At 44.8% G+C, this 22,015-nt stretch overlaps 7 protein-coding genes across 7 annotated transcripts; 5 read left to right on the plus strand and 2 right to left on the minus strand.

The window, feature by feature from the left end:
* Nucleotides 1-317: 317 nt before the first annotated feature.
* Nucleotides 318-5,998, plus strand: AOL_s00080g78 (uncharacterized protein; the record flags this gene model as incomplete). The annotated part of the gene is made up of 6 exons (XM_011124453.1): nt 318-623; nt 699-1,941; nt 2,021-2,702; nt 3,750-3,948; nt 4,053-5,241; nt 5,352-5,998. 6 exons carry the CDS (start codon nt 318-320, stop codon nt 5,996-5,998), a joined length of 4,266 nt encoding a protein of 1,421 aa, XP_011122755.1.
* A 779-nt stretch (nt 5,999-6,777) lies between these two features.
* Nucleotides 6,778-9,688, plus strand: AOL_s00080g79 (uncharacterized protein; the record flags this gene model as incomplete). Its single annotated transcript, XM_011124454.1, has 4 exons — nt 6,778-8,242; nt 8,312-8,860; nt 8,918-9,537; nt 9,608-9,688. 4 exons carry the CDS (start codon nt 6,778-6,780, stop codon nt 9,686-9,688), a joined length of 2,715 nt encoding a protein of 904 aa, XP_011122756.1.
* Nucleotides 9,689-9,974: 286 nt separating this feature from the next.
* On the minus strand, nt 9,975-10,799 carry AOL_s00080g80 (uncharacterized protein; the record flags this gene model as incomplete). Its single annotated transcript, XM_011124455.1, has 1 exon — nt 9,975-10,799. One exon carries the CDS (start codon nt 10,797-10,799, stop codon nt 9,975-9,977), a length of 825 nt encoding a protein of 274 aa, XP_011122757.1.
* A 2,467-nt stretch (nt 10,800-13,266) lies between these two features.
* On the plus strand, nt 13,267-14,370 carry AOL_s00080g81 (uncharacterized protein; the record flags this gene model as incomplete). Its single annotated transcript, XM_011124456.1, has 1 exon — nt 13,267-14,370. The coding sequence occupies one exon, from the start codon at nt 13,267-13,269 to the stop codon at nt 14,368-14,370; it is 1,104 nt and encodes a 367-aa protein (XP_011122758.1).
* Nucleotides 14,371-15,972: 1,602 nt separating this feature from the next.
* AOL_s00080g82 (uncharacterized protein) lies at nt 15,973-17,676 on the plus strand (the record flags this gene model as incomplete). The annotated part of the gene is made up of 4 exons (XM_011124457.1): nt 15,973-16,087; nt 16,169-17,114; nt 17,180-17,467; nt 17,529-17,676. 4 exons carry the CDS (start codon nt 15,973-15,975, stop codon nt 17,674-17,676), a joined length of 1,497 nt encoding a protein of 498 aa, XP_011122759.1.
* Nucleotides 17,677-19,181: 1,505 nt separating this feature from the next.
* AOL_s00080g83 (uncharacterized protein) lies at nt 19,182-20,057 on the plus strand (the record flags this gene model as incomplete). The annotated part of the gene is made up of 3 exons (XM_011124458.1): nt 19,182-19,427; nt 19,497-19,763; nt 19,839-20,057. 3 exons carry the CDS (start codon nt 19,182-19,184, stop codon nt 20,055-20,057), a joined length of 732 nt encoding a protein of 243 aa, XP_011122760.1.
* Nucleotides 20,058-20,303: 246 nt separating this feature from the next.
* Nucleotides 20,304-21,114, minus strand: AOL_s00080g84 (uncharacterized protein; the record flags this gene model as incomplete). Its single annotated transcript, XM_011124459.1, has 3 exons — nt 20,304-20,486; nt 20,546-20,806; nt 20,887-21,114. The coding sequence occupies 3 exons, from the start codon at nt 21,112-21,114 to the stop codon at nt 20,304-20,306; spliced, it is 672 nt and encodes a 223-aa protein (XP_011122761.1).
* Between the last annotated feature and the right edge of the window lie 901 nt (nt 21,115-22,015).

Below are 22,015 nucleotides of genomic sequence, written 5' to 3' on the forward strand. Positions count from 1 at the left end.
CGGCTTGGCGCGCCGCCGCCCAGAAATGGGGTCCGACCATAACATATAATGCATAACCCATTCTTCTTCGTCAGTTACAGGATTGAGGCGAGGCTAAAGAAGTTAACAAACATCTCTGGGTTCTCATCACTACAGCCCCGCAGTTTCTTCCTAAGAATATATAACTTCTGAGGGCGAAATCAGTCATCGGCGACCGATGCTGACATGCATCTGATCAATTGATATCAATGTTGACGCCCTTCTTCGCAGACAATCCGTGAAGAATTACAACAACCAACACAGTATTTTTTCTAGTTCACCGACAATACTAGGCTACGATGCCCCCGGATATGATTCAAGAAACAACTACGAAAATTGTTACAAGCCTCGCGCTAGAAAATCAAGGACAAGATGTGCCGCGAAGTGTTTATCATGAGACGATGGTGGCTTGTGCACCCAGCGGCCACGGGTTTGATGGTAGCGTCGGATCTAGATCTCTAGCCTACCAGGGGAATATGGAGAATATGGGTTTTGAGATTGATCAAAGGATGGAAAAAATGCAATTGGAAGCTTCGGGGTCTGGGTACGAGACGAGATTGGAAGATCCGAGAGCTAGAATTGGAGGGTTTGAGACTGGATTGAAGGTAATCAATCAATTGTTCTTCAAAAATCTGTCAGGATCTTAAAATTAAGCTGGTATGCATGGTGAATTGAGATAGGATTCGGGTCCACCCGCTGGCCTAGCTGGAGCAGGCCCCAAATACGAAACTGAAAGTGCACAGGGTATACGTAGTGGGACAATATCACCTTCCGAAAGTACCCTCAGCACCGCTACAACATACGGCGGCAAATCCCAAGATGACGAAGACGATGATTTTGAATTCGAAAGGATGGTTTTTAACTACCAAAAAGCTGGAGCATATTTCGGAGCATCCGACTGGGCGAAAGCCGAAGTATATCTATCTGCCGTCGTCACCATGCTAGACACCCACCCGAAGTTCGAAGCTAAACTCCAGGTAACCGATAAATTCAACATCATGTCCATTCTGCTGGCCTGCCAGGCCAGACAAAATAAGTGGAACGAAGTCCTAAACAATATTGACATAGTGGTAGAAAGTGCTAAGGTTTCGACGATGTTACCAGAGGACTTACAGTGTGTTATTGGTACACTAGAGAATTTGAGGGCAGACGCGTATGTGGGACTTGGGGATTTGGAAACCGCGAGGTTGGTTTGCAAGAAAGCTGTTAGAATGAGGAGAGGGGACTCGAAGAGGCTAGGTGAGAGTGTATCGCTCATGGTAAGTATTTTGGGAGAACTGGGAACCGAATATGACGTCGAGGCGGAGTTTTATAAGTCTTTGATTCCTAAGAAATTGGATTTACCGCCAAAAGAGGCACCGCTGGAAGGGTCAAAAGTACCGGATCAAGAAGTGCTTCCCGTCAGTACCGAAAACGACACTCCGATTGATACTGACGCCGTATTTATTGAGAAATCCGATATTGAAAATTGTCTCAAAGACGAATCCCCCTTGATAACGGCAACCTCGGCGTCCACAGAAACATCTGTCTTGACAACACCACCATACTCCCCAGGTTTAAAGAAGACGGAAGAATTCAAAGAGACCAATATGCCAGACCACTATGCAAATTATGGGTCAAATGCCATCGGGGAACTTAGCGGCGAACCTTCTAAGCTCTATGGAAGGGATGGGTCGGATGTCATCGAGGAGCTTAGTACCGAATCTTCTAACCGCCTTCGCATGGAGGGACTTCTAAAACATTTTGGTTACAAAGTAGTAGCCGACCCTGAAGGGGGAAAGTTATTCGTGCCTGCCCAAGATGTTTGGTCAGGCAAGGACACTGAGGCATTGATACCTCATGTTGAATTGCAGGTTATTATGCATAGGGCGATCACTGAGGAAGGACACATTGAAATAGTAGAAGCGCTTCTTAAACATAGTCGTAAGTTAGCTCCTATGCTTTCCTAATAGAGTTTCTTAGACCTTCCAATTCCCCTTCGATATAATAACGACAATCTTAGGGAAACAAGTCTTCAGTCTTTCAATGGATATGAGTTCCCATGTTCATTCCTCTGAACGCGGAAACCCCTTACTTTATGCAGTCTGGTATAACAATCTCGAAATGGTCGCTTTACTTCTTAAGTACGGAGCAGACATAAATTCGATGACGAGTCAGGCGTACACTGCTCTTCACATCGCCGCGGGAATGAGGGGCAAGGGTACCAAAATGATGGAACTGCTAATCGTTTGCGGAGCCGCAACAGCTGGCCCTATTGTCAGACAGAACGTGCGCGGGGTGTCACCTTTACATTTGTCGTTGTCAAAAAAACAGGATACCAATGAAACTGATAAATTAGCTCTGCTCTTAAAAAATGGAGCAGAGATCGATGCGAAGGATTGCTATGGGGAGACTCCACTGATGAGGTCGACACATACTTCAACGGCGCCGACCACTTTGTTCCTGCTAGAGGCAGGAGCCAATGCCCAAGCCGTAAAGTCTAATGGGGACAGTGCCCTGCATTTGGTAGCAAGATATTATAATGACGCCGGAAATTCCAGGGCCCACCGGGAAGATGGGAAGTCGAAGATTGGATGGCTGCTGAAGTACAAAGCAGACAAAAATTTAAAGAATAAGGAGGGAATGCGGCCGATTGATTATGTAAAGGGCGAGGCAGCCCTGAAGATGCTAGGTGGGGTGCTCAAGTAAGTTAATCCTTCTAGGTTAGAGTATATATCAATTCGAGCTCGGCTGTGTACAACCCTGCTCGATTGCTCGCCTGATCTTGAATGATTGATAACGTTACTAACGGCTCGACTGTGTGTCTGTTTCAGGCCTGATTGGTATCGGTTTTAGCGTCTGCCTCGGGAATTTTGAAATTTTCCTCAAGGAATATAACGGTCTTGTGCATATGAGTATTAGGATCCAAGACTGATATTCCTACGACCGCACGTGCATCATCGGGGCTTAATATATTTGGAATCTGGCGTTTAAATACATATGCTTGTTCAAGAGCGCATGAGGCTGAACTTTGACTTCGAACTTCGACTTCGAAATTCTCTTGTTTTAGAATTCAACTTGCGCTTGCGTATACTTTGTACAGGATCATATCATTTTCTGGTTAAATACGTTGCAGTTAATGTTTACATACGTGGTGCAAGTATCTACATATAAACATGCACATGTTCAGTGCTTTCTCAATTTCGGTCCCAGCACCTAAATCACTCAGAAGTCCAAAAGTTAACGTTCGTATCTGTACATGTAATTTTGAGTTTTGAGGCGACATTTTAGTCAGCCTATTTTTCCAGGATAGCGGGTGAGATCTTGGCCATTCTGCCGGTTCCACGTTGTTGCATCATTGGATATCTCTTTCCGAGGCTACGGGAGCTGGCGCAGCGTATATGCACCATGGCCATGTAGGCTCCCCTAGCTGTGGGTATCGCACGAGGCAGTGCGCCCGCCACGAGACAATGAAGTGGATGGCCTGCGAAATCCTTTTTGACTCAACTTTTCCTGTCAATTTGAATTCCCTGAAAACCCTTTTGGGGGCCGCGTATCGTTGTGAAGAAGGAGTCCAAAACAAGATCTATTTCCTTCGATCCCTCCAACGCTGCACTGAAAGGGCTCCCACGTTGTTAGCGCCTGGTCAACAACACTTCCCCTTGGACACTAAGAAAAATACAACGGCCAACTCAAAATCTAGAGACCGGGGTGGCTGTTACGTTACTGACTTCGACTTGGCTTGTACGAAGTATGGGACCGGAAGGTATCCTGGAGATGAATGCAAAGAGCGATACTCGAATTTTGACCGAAAACCAGTCTCAGGATTCCCAGCGATCAGTATATCAGGAATCTCTCGCTATTCTCGACACAGGATTTGGATCTTTCAGCCCTGCTGACAAAATTGAACATATGAGTCTACATAACCGTAATCGTACGTTCGAAGTGGAGGTATGTATACTGAAATGTCTTCTCACACGCTTAAGGAGTAACTCCTGCATCAGGTTTGTAGAACTCAAGTGAACTAATTCATCGCTCTTTGCTCTTTTCAATAGGTGGTGTCGGAAAGTCCGATCGGCACCTCACCAATACTGCCGCGGTTGGAAAACCATAACTTCAGATCCATGTCTTCTGGCAGCTCTTTCGAGGGCTCTCAATACTCTAGACGGGAAAGTAGCTCGACCGCACTGACGGCTACTACATACGATCCCCAGGAATCTGACTCGGATGATGATGATATGAAGCTTGGAAAGCTCAGATACTATATCACTGAAGCTGAAAAACTAAAATCGATCGGAGAATTCAAAAAGGCAGCTTCATTCTTCCGGGTTATAGTCAAACAATTGAACGACAGCCCCGGATTGGAAAGAAGTCTGAAGAATACTCGATTGCACTATATTGTTGAATTAGTCGAGATACAAACACGCCTGAAGAACTGGAGCGATGCACTGATCACTGTTCAGAATATGATTGGGGGTTCGGATGATCCTACGCTTGTCGGACTGGTCGAACATTGGCAAGCTTGGGTATATTACCAACAAGGGAGCTTGGACTCTGCGAGGTCGAGATGCGATAAAGCTATCAAGAAGATCAAAAAGAGCAAAGGGAACAATGAGGATAGTGTAATGCTCATGCTTCAGATTCTTGACGACATGGGAACACAAGATCCTGATATAAAGGAGGAATGTGAAGTTGAAGCATCCTTTTATAGGAATTTAATTTCACTGAAAGAGCCACCGGATCCAGTATCGTATCCAGATGTCCCCAAGAAAGAGGTGCCGGACTTGAAATACCCATCTTCTGTCGTAGAGTTGGATACGAAGAGCGATTCAGGCTGGGGACCCTCGATGGCAATTATACCTGTGCCCTCTGAAGACCCCCAACCACAGGTCCACGAATTATCGTCATCTCCGTCAGTACGTCGAGGGAATATGCCGGTGATCTATGCACCTCCGGCACCGAGATTTGAAGATGTCGAGGAACACCGAAGAATTCTGCAACAACATGGGCTGAACTTGGATGATGGTAGTCTTAATCGCGTAGGGCAGGTGGGAGGACGCAAGGATACAAGATTTGAAGATATCGAGGAACACCGGAGAATTTTGCAACAACATGGACTGGACTTGGATGATGGCAGTGTTATTCGCGTAGAGCAAATGAGAGGAGGCAAGGATACAAGATTTGTTGCGATCCGTGAGGCTGTCACAAAAAATGACCTTGCACTTGCCGATGCTTTGTTTAGTGGTATGTTTTATGACCTTCTTATACCTGGGATATCGAACATCTCGCCGATTCCAAATTTTCTGTCTATTTTGAGGGTTAATGTTGTGACTCTAATGTTACTGTGGGCTTAGATCCGAAGCTACGCCAATACAAGATGGATGTCGAGTACACTGGTTGGGGAAAGGATGAGAGTCAACCTTTACACTTTGCCGTCTCGAAGAACAATATCGACATAGTCCGATTGCTTCTGAGAAAAGGCGTCAACATCCTCTCGGTTACGGCGAAATGGAAACTCACCGCCCTGCATATCGCCAGTTCAGTTTCAAGTATTGGTTGCGAAATGGTGGAGTTCCTGATGGATAATGGTATTCCAGTAGACGGCATAGAGGGCCCGGAATCTGGCTGCCGGTCATTGCCCATACATCTAGCATGTGCTGCTCGTGAAAGAACAAAAGTCGAGCTTCTTATTAGGAGGAGGGCAAGTGTCAATGCCAAGGACTTTCACCAAGCGTCACCGCTAGGAGTTGCTATTATGTCGGCAAGAACTTCAGTTCATATCAAGGTTCTGGTTGATGCTGGTGCCTTAGTGGATGACACAGACAAAGAGGGGGATACACCATTGCACATCGCTGCGGCGAATTCAAACCTCGAAGGGATTAAGATATTGTTGGAATGTGGGGCAAACCGTAGCATAAAGAACAAGAAAGGGAAGCGACCGCTCGATGTAGCCAAGGCTGTGGGCGATTTTTCTCCCGAGATTAAAACACTTCTCAAGTGAGTTTTTGTGTTTTCGAACATGTACTTTGCGAAGCTCACTGGCATTCTAACCACCTTTTTTCTTCTTAATATAGGCCCGAAGGCAAACCTTCACGTCGTTGGTTCTAAAATTGGTCTCAACTACTTGCATAAGTGGTCGCAGGCTCTTCCACACCCCTTCTTATCTATGCTAGGTTCTAGCTGTAACTTGTGTACTTGTTTACCTGCTTTCTGTTTGGGATTAGGGGTATTTATAGACCTTAACTTACGCTATAGATTGTGACGGATAGATTAATTTTTAATACTAGTTTAAACGTTTTGTCACTCTTCAGCATGGGCTTTTCCTAATTTCATATTAGTCTAGTTGTTAGATTTTTAGTCTAGTTGTTAGATTTCGATTTCGTATGCGGTTCTTGTGAAACCTGCAGCCGTTGTTGTATTTTCTGTGTTGCCAAGGATTTCGGACCGAGCCCGGGGTCATTGGTCTTGGCATGTCCTATGGCATCATGAATGCTTCCCCGTTCCAAACTATTCTGTTCGCGTCACACGAGTCCGGTCTGCAGTCTTATAATTTTGCCTGCTCAACGGTAGGAACGGGTGGTTATTAGTATATCTTCCGGAAGCTTCCTCGAGTCTATATTCATGGCTCTCTTCCCTACAACCTCCGAACTGTAGATACTTCGATATCTTCGACGAAACCCCAAAGCTTGGAGTATTTTGCAATCGAGGATATGCCTCAAAGAAGGATAATTCCATGAACCCCAAGTAAAATATCAACCCCCAAAATAAGTACGAACCGCCATGAATATCGGGAGTACTACTGCGGCTGTCGCCGGCTCCAGATCTCGCATCACCAGTCATAGCGAGCGCACTCCTCTTCTGAGCGTTGTCCCGACACGTCGGTACAGCCGGCGCCACCGGTCCACGACATGTACTCGGTTCTGCTATATCCTCTTCCAGGTTACGATATTCTATTCAATATTATACCTTCTAGTACTTATACCCTTGCGAATACTGCCCGAATGGAGTTCTCCGTTGAAATGGCGAGATATCCCGCCCCCGCATGAGCGATACCCGTTACCGAAGAATAAGGACTTGGGGCTCGAGAGACTGGTCAAAATATTGGACGAGACACCGGATGCTGCGAAAGCCAAGCAGTGGAGCAAATATTATACATCGGGCGCTCATGTCGCAGGAAAGAATTACAGTCAGGCGGTTTGGACGAAGGAAAAATGGGAAAGCTACGGGATCAAGTCAGAGATCGTGGAGTATGAGGTGCTGTTAAATTATCCTGTTGGACATAGGCTAGCCTTGGTTGAAAGGGCAGCTACTGGCGATGCTATGGAGGATGATGCAGCTGCTGAAAGCGGGAAAGAAAAACCGAAAGAAGATAAGGTGCTGTTTGAGGCTAGCCTTGAGGAAGATGAGGTACCGGGGAATGAGTTTTCTCAATCGAAGGACAGACTGCCGACTTTTCATGGGTATTCCGCTAATGGCACAGTTACCGCCGAGTTTGTTTACGGCGGATATTGTGACTACGACTCATTCAAACAATTAGACGAGCTCAAGGTACCTATCCAAGGTAACATTGTTTTGTGTCGATATGGGTTAATCTTCCGAGGCTTGAAGGTTCTCGGGGCGCAAGATAGAGGTGCTGTTGGTGTTATTATCTTTACCGATCCTGCGGATGATTACCCTGACGGCTGGTCTGGTGGCGGTGGCGGCAATGGAAAACCATACCCGGAGGGGAGCGGCCGGCAACCATCAAGTGTTCAACGAGGGTCCGTACAGTTCCTGTCTTTGAGGCCGGGGGATCCGACAACTCCGGGATACGCATCAAAGCCCGGAGTGCCAAGGACCGATGAGCACGAAGCTATCCCGAGCATTCCAAGCCTACCGATCAGTTATCTTGATGCAGCACCCATCCTCAAAGTTCTAAATGGGTGGGGATATCAGCCGGAGGGGTGGAAAAAAGGTGGGCTGGTAGATCGAGGAGTGGACTATTGGACTGGGCCGGTTGGCTTTGAACCTGAAAGGGTTCGCGGTGTCGAAGCTTCAAAGCCTACGAAAACTGGCAGCGGAAAACCGACGAAGACCCTGCTCCACTTGGAAAATATTGTCGAGTATACCCTTACACCGATTTGGGATGTCATCGGCATTATCAATGGCTCCATCAGCGACGAAATTGTTGTCATTGGTAATCATCGTGATGCTTGGAACGCTGGTGCTGGAGATCCAGTTTCTGGTAGCACAGCGGTAATGGAGTGTAAGGACGACTTTACCACATGTGCACATATAATATATACGGATATAGGAAGCTAACATAAGGGGATAGTGTCAAGAACCTTTGGCGAAATGCTTAAGAAGGACTGGAAACCCCTTCGCACGATTATTCTAGCCTCATGGGATGGTGAAGAGTATGGTCTAGTTGGCTCTACGGAATGGGTCGAGGAACACAGAGCCTTCCTCATGCAAAATGCAGTCGCGTACCTTAATATTGACGTCGCTACTTCAGGGCCATGGCTTGATGCGGCATCAGCGCCTTTGATGTACAAGGTGTTTACAGACGCAATGAAGGCCATCAAGGATCCTCTGGCGGGCAGCAAGCGAGATTTGATCCACAAAGGAGAATCTGTCCGACCAGTTGCGGCCGCTATGAAGCCTGTTATTCCGGATTCCGAAGGAATAAATGTTTACCAAGATCGCGAACGTGACCATAACCGACAGAATTATAAGGGTAGCATCTATGAGATCTGGAGCAAAGGTGGAGGAATTATTCAACCGGTTGGAAGTGGTTCCGACTTCGTCGGCTTTCAAGATATCGCCCTGATTCCTAGTTCTGATTTCAGTTTTAGGCAAGGAGCTAGTGGCGCTGTCTATCATTGTGAGTGTAGCCTTCTCTATTTGCTAATATCAGTTATGCTAACTACTATTCTTTTAGATCACTCCAACTACGACTCATTTGACTGGATGGAAAAATTCGGAGACCCTGGCTTTAAGTACCATGTTGCAGCGGCAAAACTAATCGGCCACATGGTCCTGAGTCTAACCGAAACCCCTGTTATCCCATTTAGCTTGACAGACTATGCAAACTTCCTGGAAAAACATCTTAACCAAGCCATTGATTTCTTTGACAAGACAGCCAAAGCTACTGCAACCAGTTCTTTGACAACGGAAGTAAATTCCGATATCAATATTATCAAAGGGGTCCATAGGTCCCGCGAATCCCTTACCCGCCTTGGAGAACAAATTGCCAAACTCAAAAAAATAGCCGTGCAGTTTGATGAGGAGGCTGTAGCACTTACTCAGGAAATCAATGACCTAGATCCGGAGGTTCCATGGTACAGGTGGTGGCAAAGCTTGCATTATTGGGCTAAGGTCAAGGAGTTAAACAACAAAATTCAGTTCTTCGAAAGAAAATTTGTATATGAAGATGGGCTGGATGGAAGAGAGGTGTTCAAACATGTAGTATTTGCTCCCGGATTGTGGACGGGGTATTCTGGCGCTGTTTTTCCGGGTATTCTCGAAAGCGTTGAGTCTAGGAATTGGACAAATGTTGAGGTAAGTTCGTAATGCTCCTCATTGGTAAAGCCGAGGATTTCTTTTACTAATTTGTGGCTTCTAAATCTAGCGGTGGTCAGAGATTATTCAGAAATGTGTGATCGATGCTACAAGGAGTATTGAGTTGGACCGACTAAATTATAAGCCATAATCCTTTAGGCGATATATTGCGTTCTTAATTTTAACTTAAATGAGCGGGCAAATAATGCATTAATTTATCTCGTACCTGCATTAATGTACATCTAGAAATGATGGATACGATATAAAATTTTTAACTTGCGAATGTCTAGCATTTGAATGTAGCAGAAAGGTCTAATACATACATACGAGCGTGTTAATGAAAACATTGAATCTTTGAGTTAACTAACAACCATCAACTTCGACAATGAAATTGCCCCTGGACTAGCCTTTGCCTTTGATCTCGCGATTGTATGCCACTATGAGAATTTGTGAAGTGGGTATATCATAACGAACAAGAATATTCCTAGTTTAGCGAAATAATAAAGTATCGCTAGAACGATGTGAACAAATCCGACCACTCCTATAAAAACCTCGCATAAATCCGCCATCCTGGTTTTTTCTTGTTCGAACCGGGAGAATGTTGGGGCGTCATGAACATTGGCTGGTAGACCAGAATGCTTTGTGTCCAGTTCGCTAGAGATATTTTCTTTCTCAACGTGGCAATGTCTGTTGACTACATCCTGAGAGACTCTCTTTTTAAGACGGCCTCGAAGCTTAAGGATTTCTGCTTCTAGTTGCAAGGCAACCGAGGAGCCAGTTCTGTGGCTAATACATCTTGAGGTCGGATCTGAACGACCGGGACAAGGTTTTGGCTTCGTGATAGAAGTTGTAGGATTCTTATAGGCTCGTTTCAACCTTGCAAAGTCAGCTTGAAAGTCAGCAATTTGGTCTTCGATCTGTTCAAGAAGGTTGAATATGGAGTCTTCCATAGATATTTCCGAGTCCTTCTCTTTAATTGGTGAAGGTGTCATCGAATTTATAGGAAGGCCAGGTTTCGGTTCTGGGACCTGTCTGTGAGAAATAGATGGGAGTTCACATGCATATGCGTGTGATACTCGCTTCCTAATCCCAATGGCGAGCTTGGAGCCATGATCTAAAGATTTGGCGATGCTGTTTTCCTGATCGATAAGAATGTAGCCATCGTTTGAAGGTGATCGCGTCTTTGCTTTGTTCTTGACATTTTCGGGATTCTTACAAGGACGCACATCGCCTGGAATCTTGGCCGTAGTTGTGATAGTCATTTTTGACGTCCCTTTTATATTATTAAATTTCAGTCGAGGCTGTAGTAGGCACCAATATAAAAAAAGAGAGAAGAAGGCAGAGAGACAGAGATGGAGAGAGTACTAGTCTGATCGTAGCATTATGGTAGCCTGGAGATGTGTCGATATCGGTACGCTGTGCAAGAGAATTCGGAATTTGACCCCAAGCGTAACCATAGTTATGCAACTGCTGCACTAATTTTTAATTTTGACTCGTAGGAGTTTCCCTCGTCCGGCCTCATAAGGCCGGAAGACAGCGATTTTTTCCCCCTTAATCTGAGGTATTTCGAATTATTCATCTTGAAATCTCTCGAATCCAAGAGTATATCTGCACATCTGCCGAATTGTTGCCGGTTGTGTAATTGCGTAACGTTACCTCGACTGCCACGTGAGATTAGCTAGATACATGAAAATTCAACGTGTGTTACGTAGAAGTCGGAAGACTGTGGAACGATCGACGATATAATGCCACAACAAAACCAGAACAACAAAATAGTGACGACTGCATGATCTTCATTGCATTGCAAGTTCAAGCTTATCCTAGTCACCGCGTGTATATCAACCTCGCATAAAAAGACTATGACCAAAGCCACAGTTGGGACCCGAACCGATATGCAACTGCGTGGCCGATCACTCCCGTCATAACCGCAGCCCATGCGCCGGTCAACACTCGAGATTGTAACACCACTTTTGCGGGTTGTGTGCCCCACTGGAAAATGTATCCAATCTGAAGGAGGCAAGAAATTAAAAGGCCATAGGAAACAGGCGGATATGGATTATTTGGCAGCGGTTTGCTAATCCCGAGGCATTAGAAAATCAAAAATCCTGTCGATGTTGACGTTAGAGTCAAGAGTGGAAAGATTTCCCGTAGAAATCCTTCCGGACTTCTAGGATTTGAACCCCATCTTTAGGTTAATGTTGGCAAATTGAAATCAAATGCCGCATTTCGAGGCCTTTGCAATGTAGTATTTGAGATACGAGTTTGTAGGACCTTTCTTAGCCGGTTTATAATATCTCCGTCGGTGCGGAGGTAGGCCAATCGGGGTTGATAATTTCGATACCGTGACTCGAGCTCGTTTTCTTTACGAGACAACAGTGTCTCTATTTCAACGAATCGGAGATTCAAAGACTTCAAATCGTCTTGAAGAGAAGAAAGTAGGGTGAATGTGCTTATGTAAATTTCAGCTTCGGTCAAGGGACATTCCGTCTCTAAATCTGGTGCCTTGACAGTTCTGGGCCAGGGGGGGTTCGAATACGCGGGTGGTGCCGAAGCACGATTGAAAGCAAACATCGTGATTTATATAATGAATCCACACGATATCATATAATATAGATACTAGAACAATGTTCATTCCGTGTAATTCTGTAGGGAGTAACATATATATAGGTATCTATATCCTCTAGATATCTAACACCGTAATTATAAGTTTGAAATTAGCACGCTAGCAGTGAAACTTAAGGTACCTGGCCTGGAAGCTTGCAGATCCAAAGATAGAGCTAAATCTATCAGACTTCCCAGGATCCTGATAAGGTTTCTCCCGTGTGCCGCGAAAGCTTATTTTAAGGTATTCCCATGCAATGCTAGCCAATGGGCGGGGTTTCCGACATACCCCAGCTTCATGCTGACCAGAACCTTCTCTACCAGCAACTCATAAAATACCACGGAATTAAATATGGAATCAATGCCGGAGATACTACGATTGATCTTGTGAGCTCGAACCCCCACTTTAATAAGGCTACTCGAGAGGACGAAAGTGTATTCAAGGTTTGGGGGGAGAGGGGGGGTCGTTGCTGTTATTGTCGACGCGACGTCATTGTACACACCTCAGTCAAGAAGCTAGCAAGGTACATCTGGTCGCATATGCCTTCCTTGTGTCCCCCCGCATACAGCATTTTCCAAGATCAAACATAGAGAGCTATCCCCGCTTCAACCCTGCAGAGTCTGTAAAACCCAACCTTCCATATAATTTTTTGCTATTGCCTTTAACCATGCTGTCAAATCTTCTGGGGACCCCTCCAGAGATCCTACGTCATATCCTTGTAGCTATCGGAAGCGAGGGCCTCAAAAACTTTTCTTTGTGTTCGAAGCTATGTCGCGACCTTGCGGTAGAGATTAAAGTCCGGAACATTTTCTTGACGCCGGCGTCGCTAGCGGCTTTCGAGGACGGTGGCAGCCATGCTAGTCTACGGCACCTTGTCCGGTAGGGGAAATTTCCGCTGCACTAAAAAGTTCCCCCGCAGCATTCTAGGCTTTTTGAAGATCTGACATGCGTGGTTTCTGTTGGATAGTCATGTTACGTTTGTTGGTCTCAAATGCAATAGCTACGAGGAATTCCAAACCTCAAGGTTTCACTTTAACGTTATATCTCGGTGCCGGATCTACACATCTTGCCTTCGAATATTTCCACGAATCCATAGCCTTGAAATTGAATACTCAATCGAGGAAAAAATGGCAAATAATCTGGGAATTGCTGTGCTTTCAAGCTTGTCCACGCTACCGTTCTGGAATCAAACTTTGAAAAGCTTATACATTGGGCTTGACGACTACAACGGAACGGTAAACAGATATACTGATGCTCCGAGGATGCCAACTTATAAAGAATTCTACGAAGCACTTCCGGAGGATGATCAGGAATTCATGGGGGCCATTCAAATCCACACGCAGGATATTGAAGGTGTTGAGGTGCAGTACCCTGCTGGGTTAGAGGAAGCTATCATTTGGATACCTATGTTGCCTATTAGGCCACCATCACCACAAACTAATCTTTTCCCATGGCATTACCATTTTATTTCTTCATCAATTCCTGCCTTAAAGAGGGTAAAAATATGCACACGGCGCATCTTCGCAGACGCAGGATCGTTGGAACCAACGAGTCCAGGAGCTCAGATGCGCCGTCATATATCTCAGTACCTGGGCAATGGCGAATTTATCGGAGTCAAACAATTGTGTCTACGCGTCGTCGGGAGAGGTTACACATATGAGCGGAGCTTCGAAGTTCTGCTACGATGGTTTCCGAATGTTGAGGAATTCGTGTTGGATCTGGGGTTCGTCACTGGTCGACATGAGGCTCATTATAGCGACGGAGCATTGCCGTATGCCGAGCTTTTGGAAACCCGGAACCTTGCAAAAATAAGCGTCCCCTGGCCTATGATGGGACAAAAAAGGTTCACAAGGCCAGAATTGGCAGACTTGATCCACAGGTGGGAGGCAAGAGGCTTAAACAGTTTGAAAGAAGTGGAGTTTGTCCGAAGCGAGGTGCACCAGCTGAGCGAACTAGGCTCCGGTGTACGCTCACGTCCTAACGGATTTATACGGCGTGGTTGTAAAATAGTGCGAAGTGGGTCCGGCCCAGGATTGAAATTGTGGTGGCGGAACTCTGTTAGCGAAACGATACCTCAACGAAGGCAGCTTTCTACACGGCCTGGTGCATGTTTTCACGGATGGAATGACTATGTAAAGGAAGAAGATGGGGTCGAAAGTGAAGAGGAGGATTTTGGCGACCGCACTATTTTAGGAAGTCACGATAGTGATGAAGAGCTACAGGATGCATAACTTGGGGGCTGGAACGGGTTGTCGTACTTAGCTGAAAGACACATGCATACCTCCATCGAGCTTGAGATATAGTCTTTCAATATTTGTGGTAAATATCGCCGGTATATCTAGCTATCACTGCCCGATTCCGGACGCAGATATATAATTCTATATCTTTTCCTAATGTAGGTTTACATATAGCCACAATTTAGTGAATTGCTTCGCATGCAATGATATTTCAACTATTATAATGGTATTTATTTTCCCTCTGGAATAGGTATCAAGACTCCAGGCCGCGGGGCGCAATAAATTTTATACTTGTTGAAAATTAAACAGTTGGAATTGGGGCATGCTAGCAATTGTTGTAAATAATCCGAAAGAAAGGGAGCACAGCCTTTGCAACTCATAAATTGCTTTCTTTTGTTGCATTTTCCGAGCTCGCTACCCTAATAAAACGGTGTTCTAACACGATTCTGCTTGATTTCGAAAGTATTTCCCAACCTAGACTTAACTTGTCCAACTAAACTAGCTTAAGACAAGGGTCCCTTATCACGAACGTTAGCTTTAGCGATATAAATCTCAAAACTTTTCGATAAAGTCTGGGTGGTAGTTTAAAGGGGCTGGAATATTCTCTAAATCGACCTAGAGCTACATGGTTCTACTAAGATAGTCCAGGCTAGCAGTCGTAGCATGAACACTGACTAACCTCAAGTCGGCAGCCCCGCTGCGTAATATATCGGAGAATAATAAAAATATTTCGCAAGTTATTCGCTTCAACCCGTGTAGGAGAATAGTCGACGGTAGAAAGCGGAGGGCGGGGTTTGGGTGGTACTTGTGGCGCTCAGTGCCAAGGCGGACATTGAAAGATGTCTAGATGAGCTTGTCTGATGAACTATTCAATTGTCTCTCCCCTTGCAGATTGCAGAGTCGGATCAATGCGGACCATGCAAAATGGAATATTAATGGAAATGGTAGATGTCGGCCCTAAAGATACCGCAAAAGGCACAATTATATGCCCAACTAAAAATCTTCTCCCGATCGATTAATCCCATGAGCTCGTGTAGTATATGGTATATAGTCTGATATAAAATTGTATTCATGAATGTACAGAGAAACATTTTCGTGAAGGGAAATAACTTTGAAATTTTAAATCATGCTGAGATCGACTATGGTGTATTCTAGAAACTAGGCACAGAATCCGCCATAGGGAATGCACATGTATTTACGTAAATAGAGAACTGCCCGTGGATTTCCGTATTCAGTTGCGTCTAACTCGATTTTACCCTGTCCATGCATGCCCACGCATAATTTTAATTTGAGTGATAGTAGGTAACGACGCCACGGCAGGATCGTGAAAAGAGAAATCTGCCTTTTTTTGTTTTGTTTCGTCGACCTATATGCTGAATCCCCATGGCCCCACTGCATATTCTCCTCCGAGAATTGACGCTAGATATTAGAACCCCGATTGTGTCCGGGCTGAAATTGCACCTACTTGATCATCCGTATTGCGAGGGGGGTATATATAAATATGGGGGATCCGGTGCCATAAGTCACTTTCCTTCACCACCATCGACATTTGCCAGTCGTTTACAATCCAGAAAGTCTATACTAGATATCTGCAAAATGCATATTCAGAATATCAAGAGTGCCCTTGTGGCATTGGTCGCTTTCAATGCTCTCGCAGCCTCTGCTGTTCCCGGCCAGGAACAAGAACTCGAGCAGCGTGACCCCTACGGCTGTAAGTTTTCTAATCCCGTTTTCTGAAAAAAAATTGTACTACAAAAAAGATATTAGAATAATCACTGATGAGTTCTTTTAGACGGTTGTCCCACCAAGACCGTGACAAAATGGTCCACGAAGTGGGCGACCAAGTACTCCACCAAGTACGGGTATGCCGTCACAAAGACAAAGACTGTCACGAAGACAAACTCCAAATGTACGAAGACGGCGACAAAAACAGTCACAAAGTACGCCACCAGGACAGCTACTAAGACGGCCACCAAGACTATTACGAAGACGAACCATTATACCAAGACTGCTTTCGTCATTAGCACTGGTCTTCCATTCAACGTGAAGAACAGAGTCATCACCATTGCCGCGCCACAAATCACCGCCGGTGGGAAGGTCACCAACCTTCAAGCTTCAATTATCACTATTCCAGGCACATCCCTTCGTGGTTTGGGCGGAAATGTCCTTGACATTGGTGCTACCCATATTGTTGTTGCTGGGTCCACAATCAGAGTTGGCCCAGTTATTACTCTTCCAGAGGCCGTTATTACAGTCGCTGGCGAGACCCGGGTAATTGCAGGTGGCTGTCTTCCAGACTATACGACAACTGTCAACAGCGGTACCGTAACCGTCACTGAGTCTGGTGCAACTGCAACTGCAACTGACACAAAGACTGTCACTGAGACCAGTACCTCTGTCTCAACTGAATTATCCACCGTTGTCTCTACTTTAATTAGCACTAGTGTCTCGACCGAAGTCTCCACTAGTATTATCATTAGCACTGCAGTTTCCACCTCAGTCTCCGTTTCGGCTAGCGTTTCGACTGTCGTTTCGACCGTTGTGTCTGTTGTACCTGCCGAACCAAAGTTTACACCAGGGCCTCGAATTGTTGGATGTTACAAAGACGAAAATGCCAGCATGAACGTTGACGCTCCCCCGGAGACAAACGACCTCATGACTCCAGATCAATGCAATTCCTATTGTTTCGGTCAAGTTGGGGATAGCGATATTGTGGCTGCTGGGCTTATCGACGGAAAGTGAGTGCTGAACATCGACTTTTCAAGTTCATACAAATGCTAATATTGGTATTTCGTGTTTCTAGTACTTGCAGGTGCGCCAAGCAGTGGAAGAGCAATCCCCACTCATATGAACCCGGACAATGCACGAAGCCATGCTCAGGCGATGCCAGTGGTTTTCTCCGATGTGGTGGGGACGGATATATTCAGCAGACCGTATCCGCACCTACGCCCCGTTTGTTTGGCTGTTATAAGAAGTCCGGTACCGAGGATATTCTTGAAGTCATCAAGAACATTTCGAGCGTCACCCCCGAGAACTGTCGAGCCGCCTGCTACGTCGATGGATATGCATTCTCCGGTCTCACCAACGGAAAGTAAGTCACAAAATTAGCATACAATCCTCGGATCTAACCGCAGAAGCTAACAGTATTCTAGCACTTGTTCTTGCGGAAACTCCTTTAAGAACGCCCCTGCTGCTTATGACCCTACCGACAACTCGCAGTGTCTTACCCTATGCTCGGGCAACAACATCCTTACATGTGGTGGCAGCGGTTACACTGATATCTACGTTTGGACTGGCTAACTTATTACCAGTTCTCTCGGTCCCAGAGATATCAGGGCCAGGAATACGAGAATATGACGTATATTGTAATATTAATACTTTCTTTCGTCTATCTAAATATCTACAAATTAATTCCTATAAATTCACTAGAATCTCGAAAAGTAAAGACCGCTAGTAGGCTCATCCAGCATTTAACCAGTATCGTAACTTATAGGTGTTTTATTTATTTATTCTAAAAACTGCGTTGTGTTGGAGGATGCAAGCCACAAGTGGAAATTCCCCTTTCCGGGCTAGCTTGGCCAAAATAGCTGCTTAGGCGTACATGCATTCTAATGGCAAGTCTACGGCACCCCTATAGCCTAGTTAGTCTGTAGATATAACATATAACACTGAGTAATTGCAGTAACTATATTCAGTCATCGTGTTATATCAGCCTAGTTACGCAAGCATCGCATTTGTTGTTATCATGTTGGGCCCGGGTCCTACGAAATCGTACAGGCGCATGCAGCTGGTACCGGTAGATGTGTGCACGCAGTATCGAAACAACATTCAAATGCTTAGGCTTGTAAATTTAGCGATATTACGAAATCCCGGAGTTAGGCAGTTGCTTCTAATGTAATAAGTCAAAACTTAGGTATCATAAAATCTAATGCGTCTCCCCTATAGATCTATGCTTTTTTGAGAATAGCAAAAATTGAAGGGTGACCTAAGTGCCCGTTCGAATAGTATTTCGACAAACATAGACATTCTAACAATTTAATCCTAGAAATATACAAAAGCCAAGGCCCGACAATTCCCATAGAATAGGTCAAAACCTACCTACTGGAGAGCCTCGATCGGGACCTCGGCTTCGAAAGGTACTAGAAGGGGTGTAAGCTCATTCGAAAGATGGGCAGTATAATAGCAAGAGTAGGATACCACCGCATGGATGCGCATGCGGCTATCATTAAATTTGTAGCCATACTAGGAATTTTCATACTCAAAATATAAAATAACTTACAGGTTAGACTAGTGCTATAGTGCTAGGCGCATGTTGCCCGCACCTAGAAGCCGAACATAAAGAAACCGAGTTAGGGCAAAAGTAGACTATGGAAAAGGTCCCGAGAGTAAGTACCGAGCAGGTAAGGAATATGATCAGAGCTTATTTCGTCGCCAGGCTCTCAAATTGTGTATCAGAATTATATATTATTATTGTCGTCTCCTGTACATAGTTTGGTTACGAGACTGCCGTAGTATCTAGTAGATATTTTCAGGCGTACCACACAACACATTGCTCCCCCAAAATAACACATCGAATCTGCCTGGTGGCTGCAGCTGAGTAACGGCTGAGAAAACTGACAAGGGTACTCAATCACACATGCACATGAAGCTCTGCAGCGTGGAACGGCTGAGGTTGGTGCTGTTTAACCTGTTCCTGCCTGTACTTCTCCTAAATAACTTTGATCTCCTAAGCATAAATTCAATCACAACGATTGCCTTTTTTTCAAACGGCACTCCCAGGTCTAGAACCGAAAATTGTAGATGAAATGCCCCCTCCACCCCCTCGGCGATACAGGCTTACTGTAATACTAGACAAGCATGTACTCACGCTCAATGCTCAGAACACACTTGTGATAGCCCGCAAGGTGAATGGAACGGCAAATGTCGCATTCGCAGTTGGCTATTTGCAACCAGAGCATGGGAAACCACAATTGTTACACAGCACATCTTTCGAATGGGAAGATAAATATCGGGTTTTTTTACTATCACTCCCTGAAGGTCTAGCATCTTTGGTATGCCCATCGTTTATCTTTTTTATAACGTATTTTTCTGCTTTGCTGATATATCAACAATGTGTCAAGGGCAAATCGAGTGCGACAACAAACGCTGTGGATATATCATTTGGAGAAATTACTGAGTACAAGGACGGCACGCTCCTCGAGGCGCACAAGGCTGATACAACATATTGGGCTACAGATGGGAAAAAGTCTTTTGCAATCTATAATAGTCCACAGACATTCCATTTGGGTGTACAACAACTTACTACCAAGAATCATTTTACCCCAATATTTGTCGATCCGTTTACCGCTAGTCTTAATGGAACAACAGAAGTTACTTTAAATGATGAAGTAAGTTAAAAATCCTGGCTCTCGTACAACTTATATTCATATAGTTCTCTAACTTGCGATCTTGATGCGTCTTAGTACCTCTTATACTGGGGCTCTCAGACGGTAGTGGGGCAGTCTGTACAGGTAGAAGAGAGCGTGTCATTTCCTGTAGTCTTCGAACCTGGAGTTCATGATAGGATCGTACGATTTGGTTACAAAGAGCCCGACCAGCCGAAGGATGCTAGTGAAAGCTTTAGTTGGTATAATGGCGCTGGTACACCAGACGAACCTACCTTTATACTCTCGAAGATCTAAGCGCTTAATCATTTACCATCATTCTGGAGTGCTGTAGTTTATAAAGAAAAGAGTTTCATATCTGAGTTTGGAAATAAGTAACACGTGTGAATGAATGTAGAAGTTGGTTAAGAAAAGACAGTGTCGTAAATGGAAGTAACATCATTTGAGAAGGTGTGACAATAATCTCGCAAATTTCAGTACCCAAGTTTCCTAGCAGTAATAAATTATGTTTTTGACCGATCGAGTATCTCAAAATCGCTTTGATTAAGCGCCCACAATGTAAAAGGATGGGGACTCGCTGCCATCGGCTGGTTGGTCTTGAGTAGCATATCCATAACGAATGGTCCTAGTGGAGTCTCCGGGTGGGAAGCTGAACTTGAAGGCCTCACCTTCGAAGACCTCGTGAACATACTCAGTATCGGCAAGGTTATACCAGTAGAGAATATACTATCAGAAGTAATTAGTCGATTATTTTGATTTTCTCGAGATGGGTATGAATTGAGTACCTCGTTCTTAGGAGTCAGGGTGATAGTGCCTCCGCCCATATGTTCATTAGGGTCAACAAAGATGGTGGACCAGGACCTTCCAGTAGAAGCCTTAACAGCAACATGGAAAGACTTTGGAGCATTCTTAACTGCAAAAGAAGACTTGGCCTGCTCAGTAGAGAGGAGCTTAACATCAGCTTTTGCAGCTTCGCTTAGGTCATTATCCTGCCATTCGACATATTGACCGAGGCCAATATCCTTTGGATCGGTAGCGCTATTAATCTAGTTCAAAACTTAGCTTTATTCACTGAAAAAATAATAACTCAAACGTAAATGAACTATTGAAATGGAGGAGGGCCTACCAAAGCATCGTTTGAATAATCCTGAGTAAAATAAACTTGATAATTAGTCGTAAAGTTAAAGGTATTATTGCTTAAAAGCTTCTTCTGCCCGACCGCAGGTCTTGGAGCAGCATTATCAAAGACGACGTTATAAACGCCATTGACTTTCTTGGAGATACACAAGCTGTCGCTGGAGCTGGGGTTCAAGCAGCCGTGATCGAACTTGACGATGAGAGTGTTATTGACCATTGTGAAATAGTTTAGAGAACAAAAATAGTATTGAGTTCAAAAGATTTGAGGAATAGGTTGTTGTTATAGGGGGACTTGTATGCGAAGATGATGTACCTGATGAGGATAGGGAAGGAAGATGTCCGGATTGAAGGGGATTAAAGCCCCTTTTATGCTCCTTTGAAAGTGGCCTTATGCCTCTGAACGAAAAAATGATGATATGAAGAATAGGATAGGAGAGAATTGAAATCCGCAATTCTAACAAAAGAGGGGTTAACGGCTGATGGCCACCCTGTATTTCCACCTGATGTTAGAGCTGAAAATTTATCCAAGATGTCTTTCAGTGAGGAGAAACCCACAGCTCAATGTAGCCGCCAATTTCTAAGTATCATTCAGCTGATAGCGAACCCTGATACTACAGGGTAATGGTCTGATTATAGGAGCTGCCGTCCCCAAAACATAACCTCAACATTCAACCTTGTTGAGGTTCGTTAATTCTGCTGCAATGCATATCTACCCCACAGCACATATTCTGCACATGCGCGGCATCTCTGCTCAGCCCTCACTAGATCTCAAAATCGCTCATGGTTTGGTCAGACTGCAAGATGCCATACCACAATAAAGTGTATTCTTGATGTTAGGTTCGCAAGAAGTGGAACAAACAAAGCTCATTGGCCAGCCCGGAATTCTAACCAAAAGGGTCTAGTGTGAGAAACTAGACAAATGTAACGGGAGGCCCGTTATGAAGCTCGGTCTGTGCGCGATGCAACTACCCTAGCCTCAAGCTTGAAATTATACAAATGAGTACAAAATGTGAAAGCCTCTGAGGATGGTAGTTATTTACAGAGCGATGAAGGTGGTGCGCAATCCTTGAGCTGTATGCATACGAACATCTGACTTTTTGCATACACATGTGCTGGAA

This window comes from Orbilia oligospora (assembly GCF_000225545.1).
Source record: "Orbilia oligospora ATCC 24927 unplaced genomic scaffold scaffold00080, whole genome shotgun sequence".
In the NCBI taxonomy this organism is placed as follows: domain Eukaryota; kingdom Fungi; phylum Ascomycota; class Orbiliomycetes; order Orbiliales; family Orbiliaceae; genus Orbilia; species Orbilia oligospora.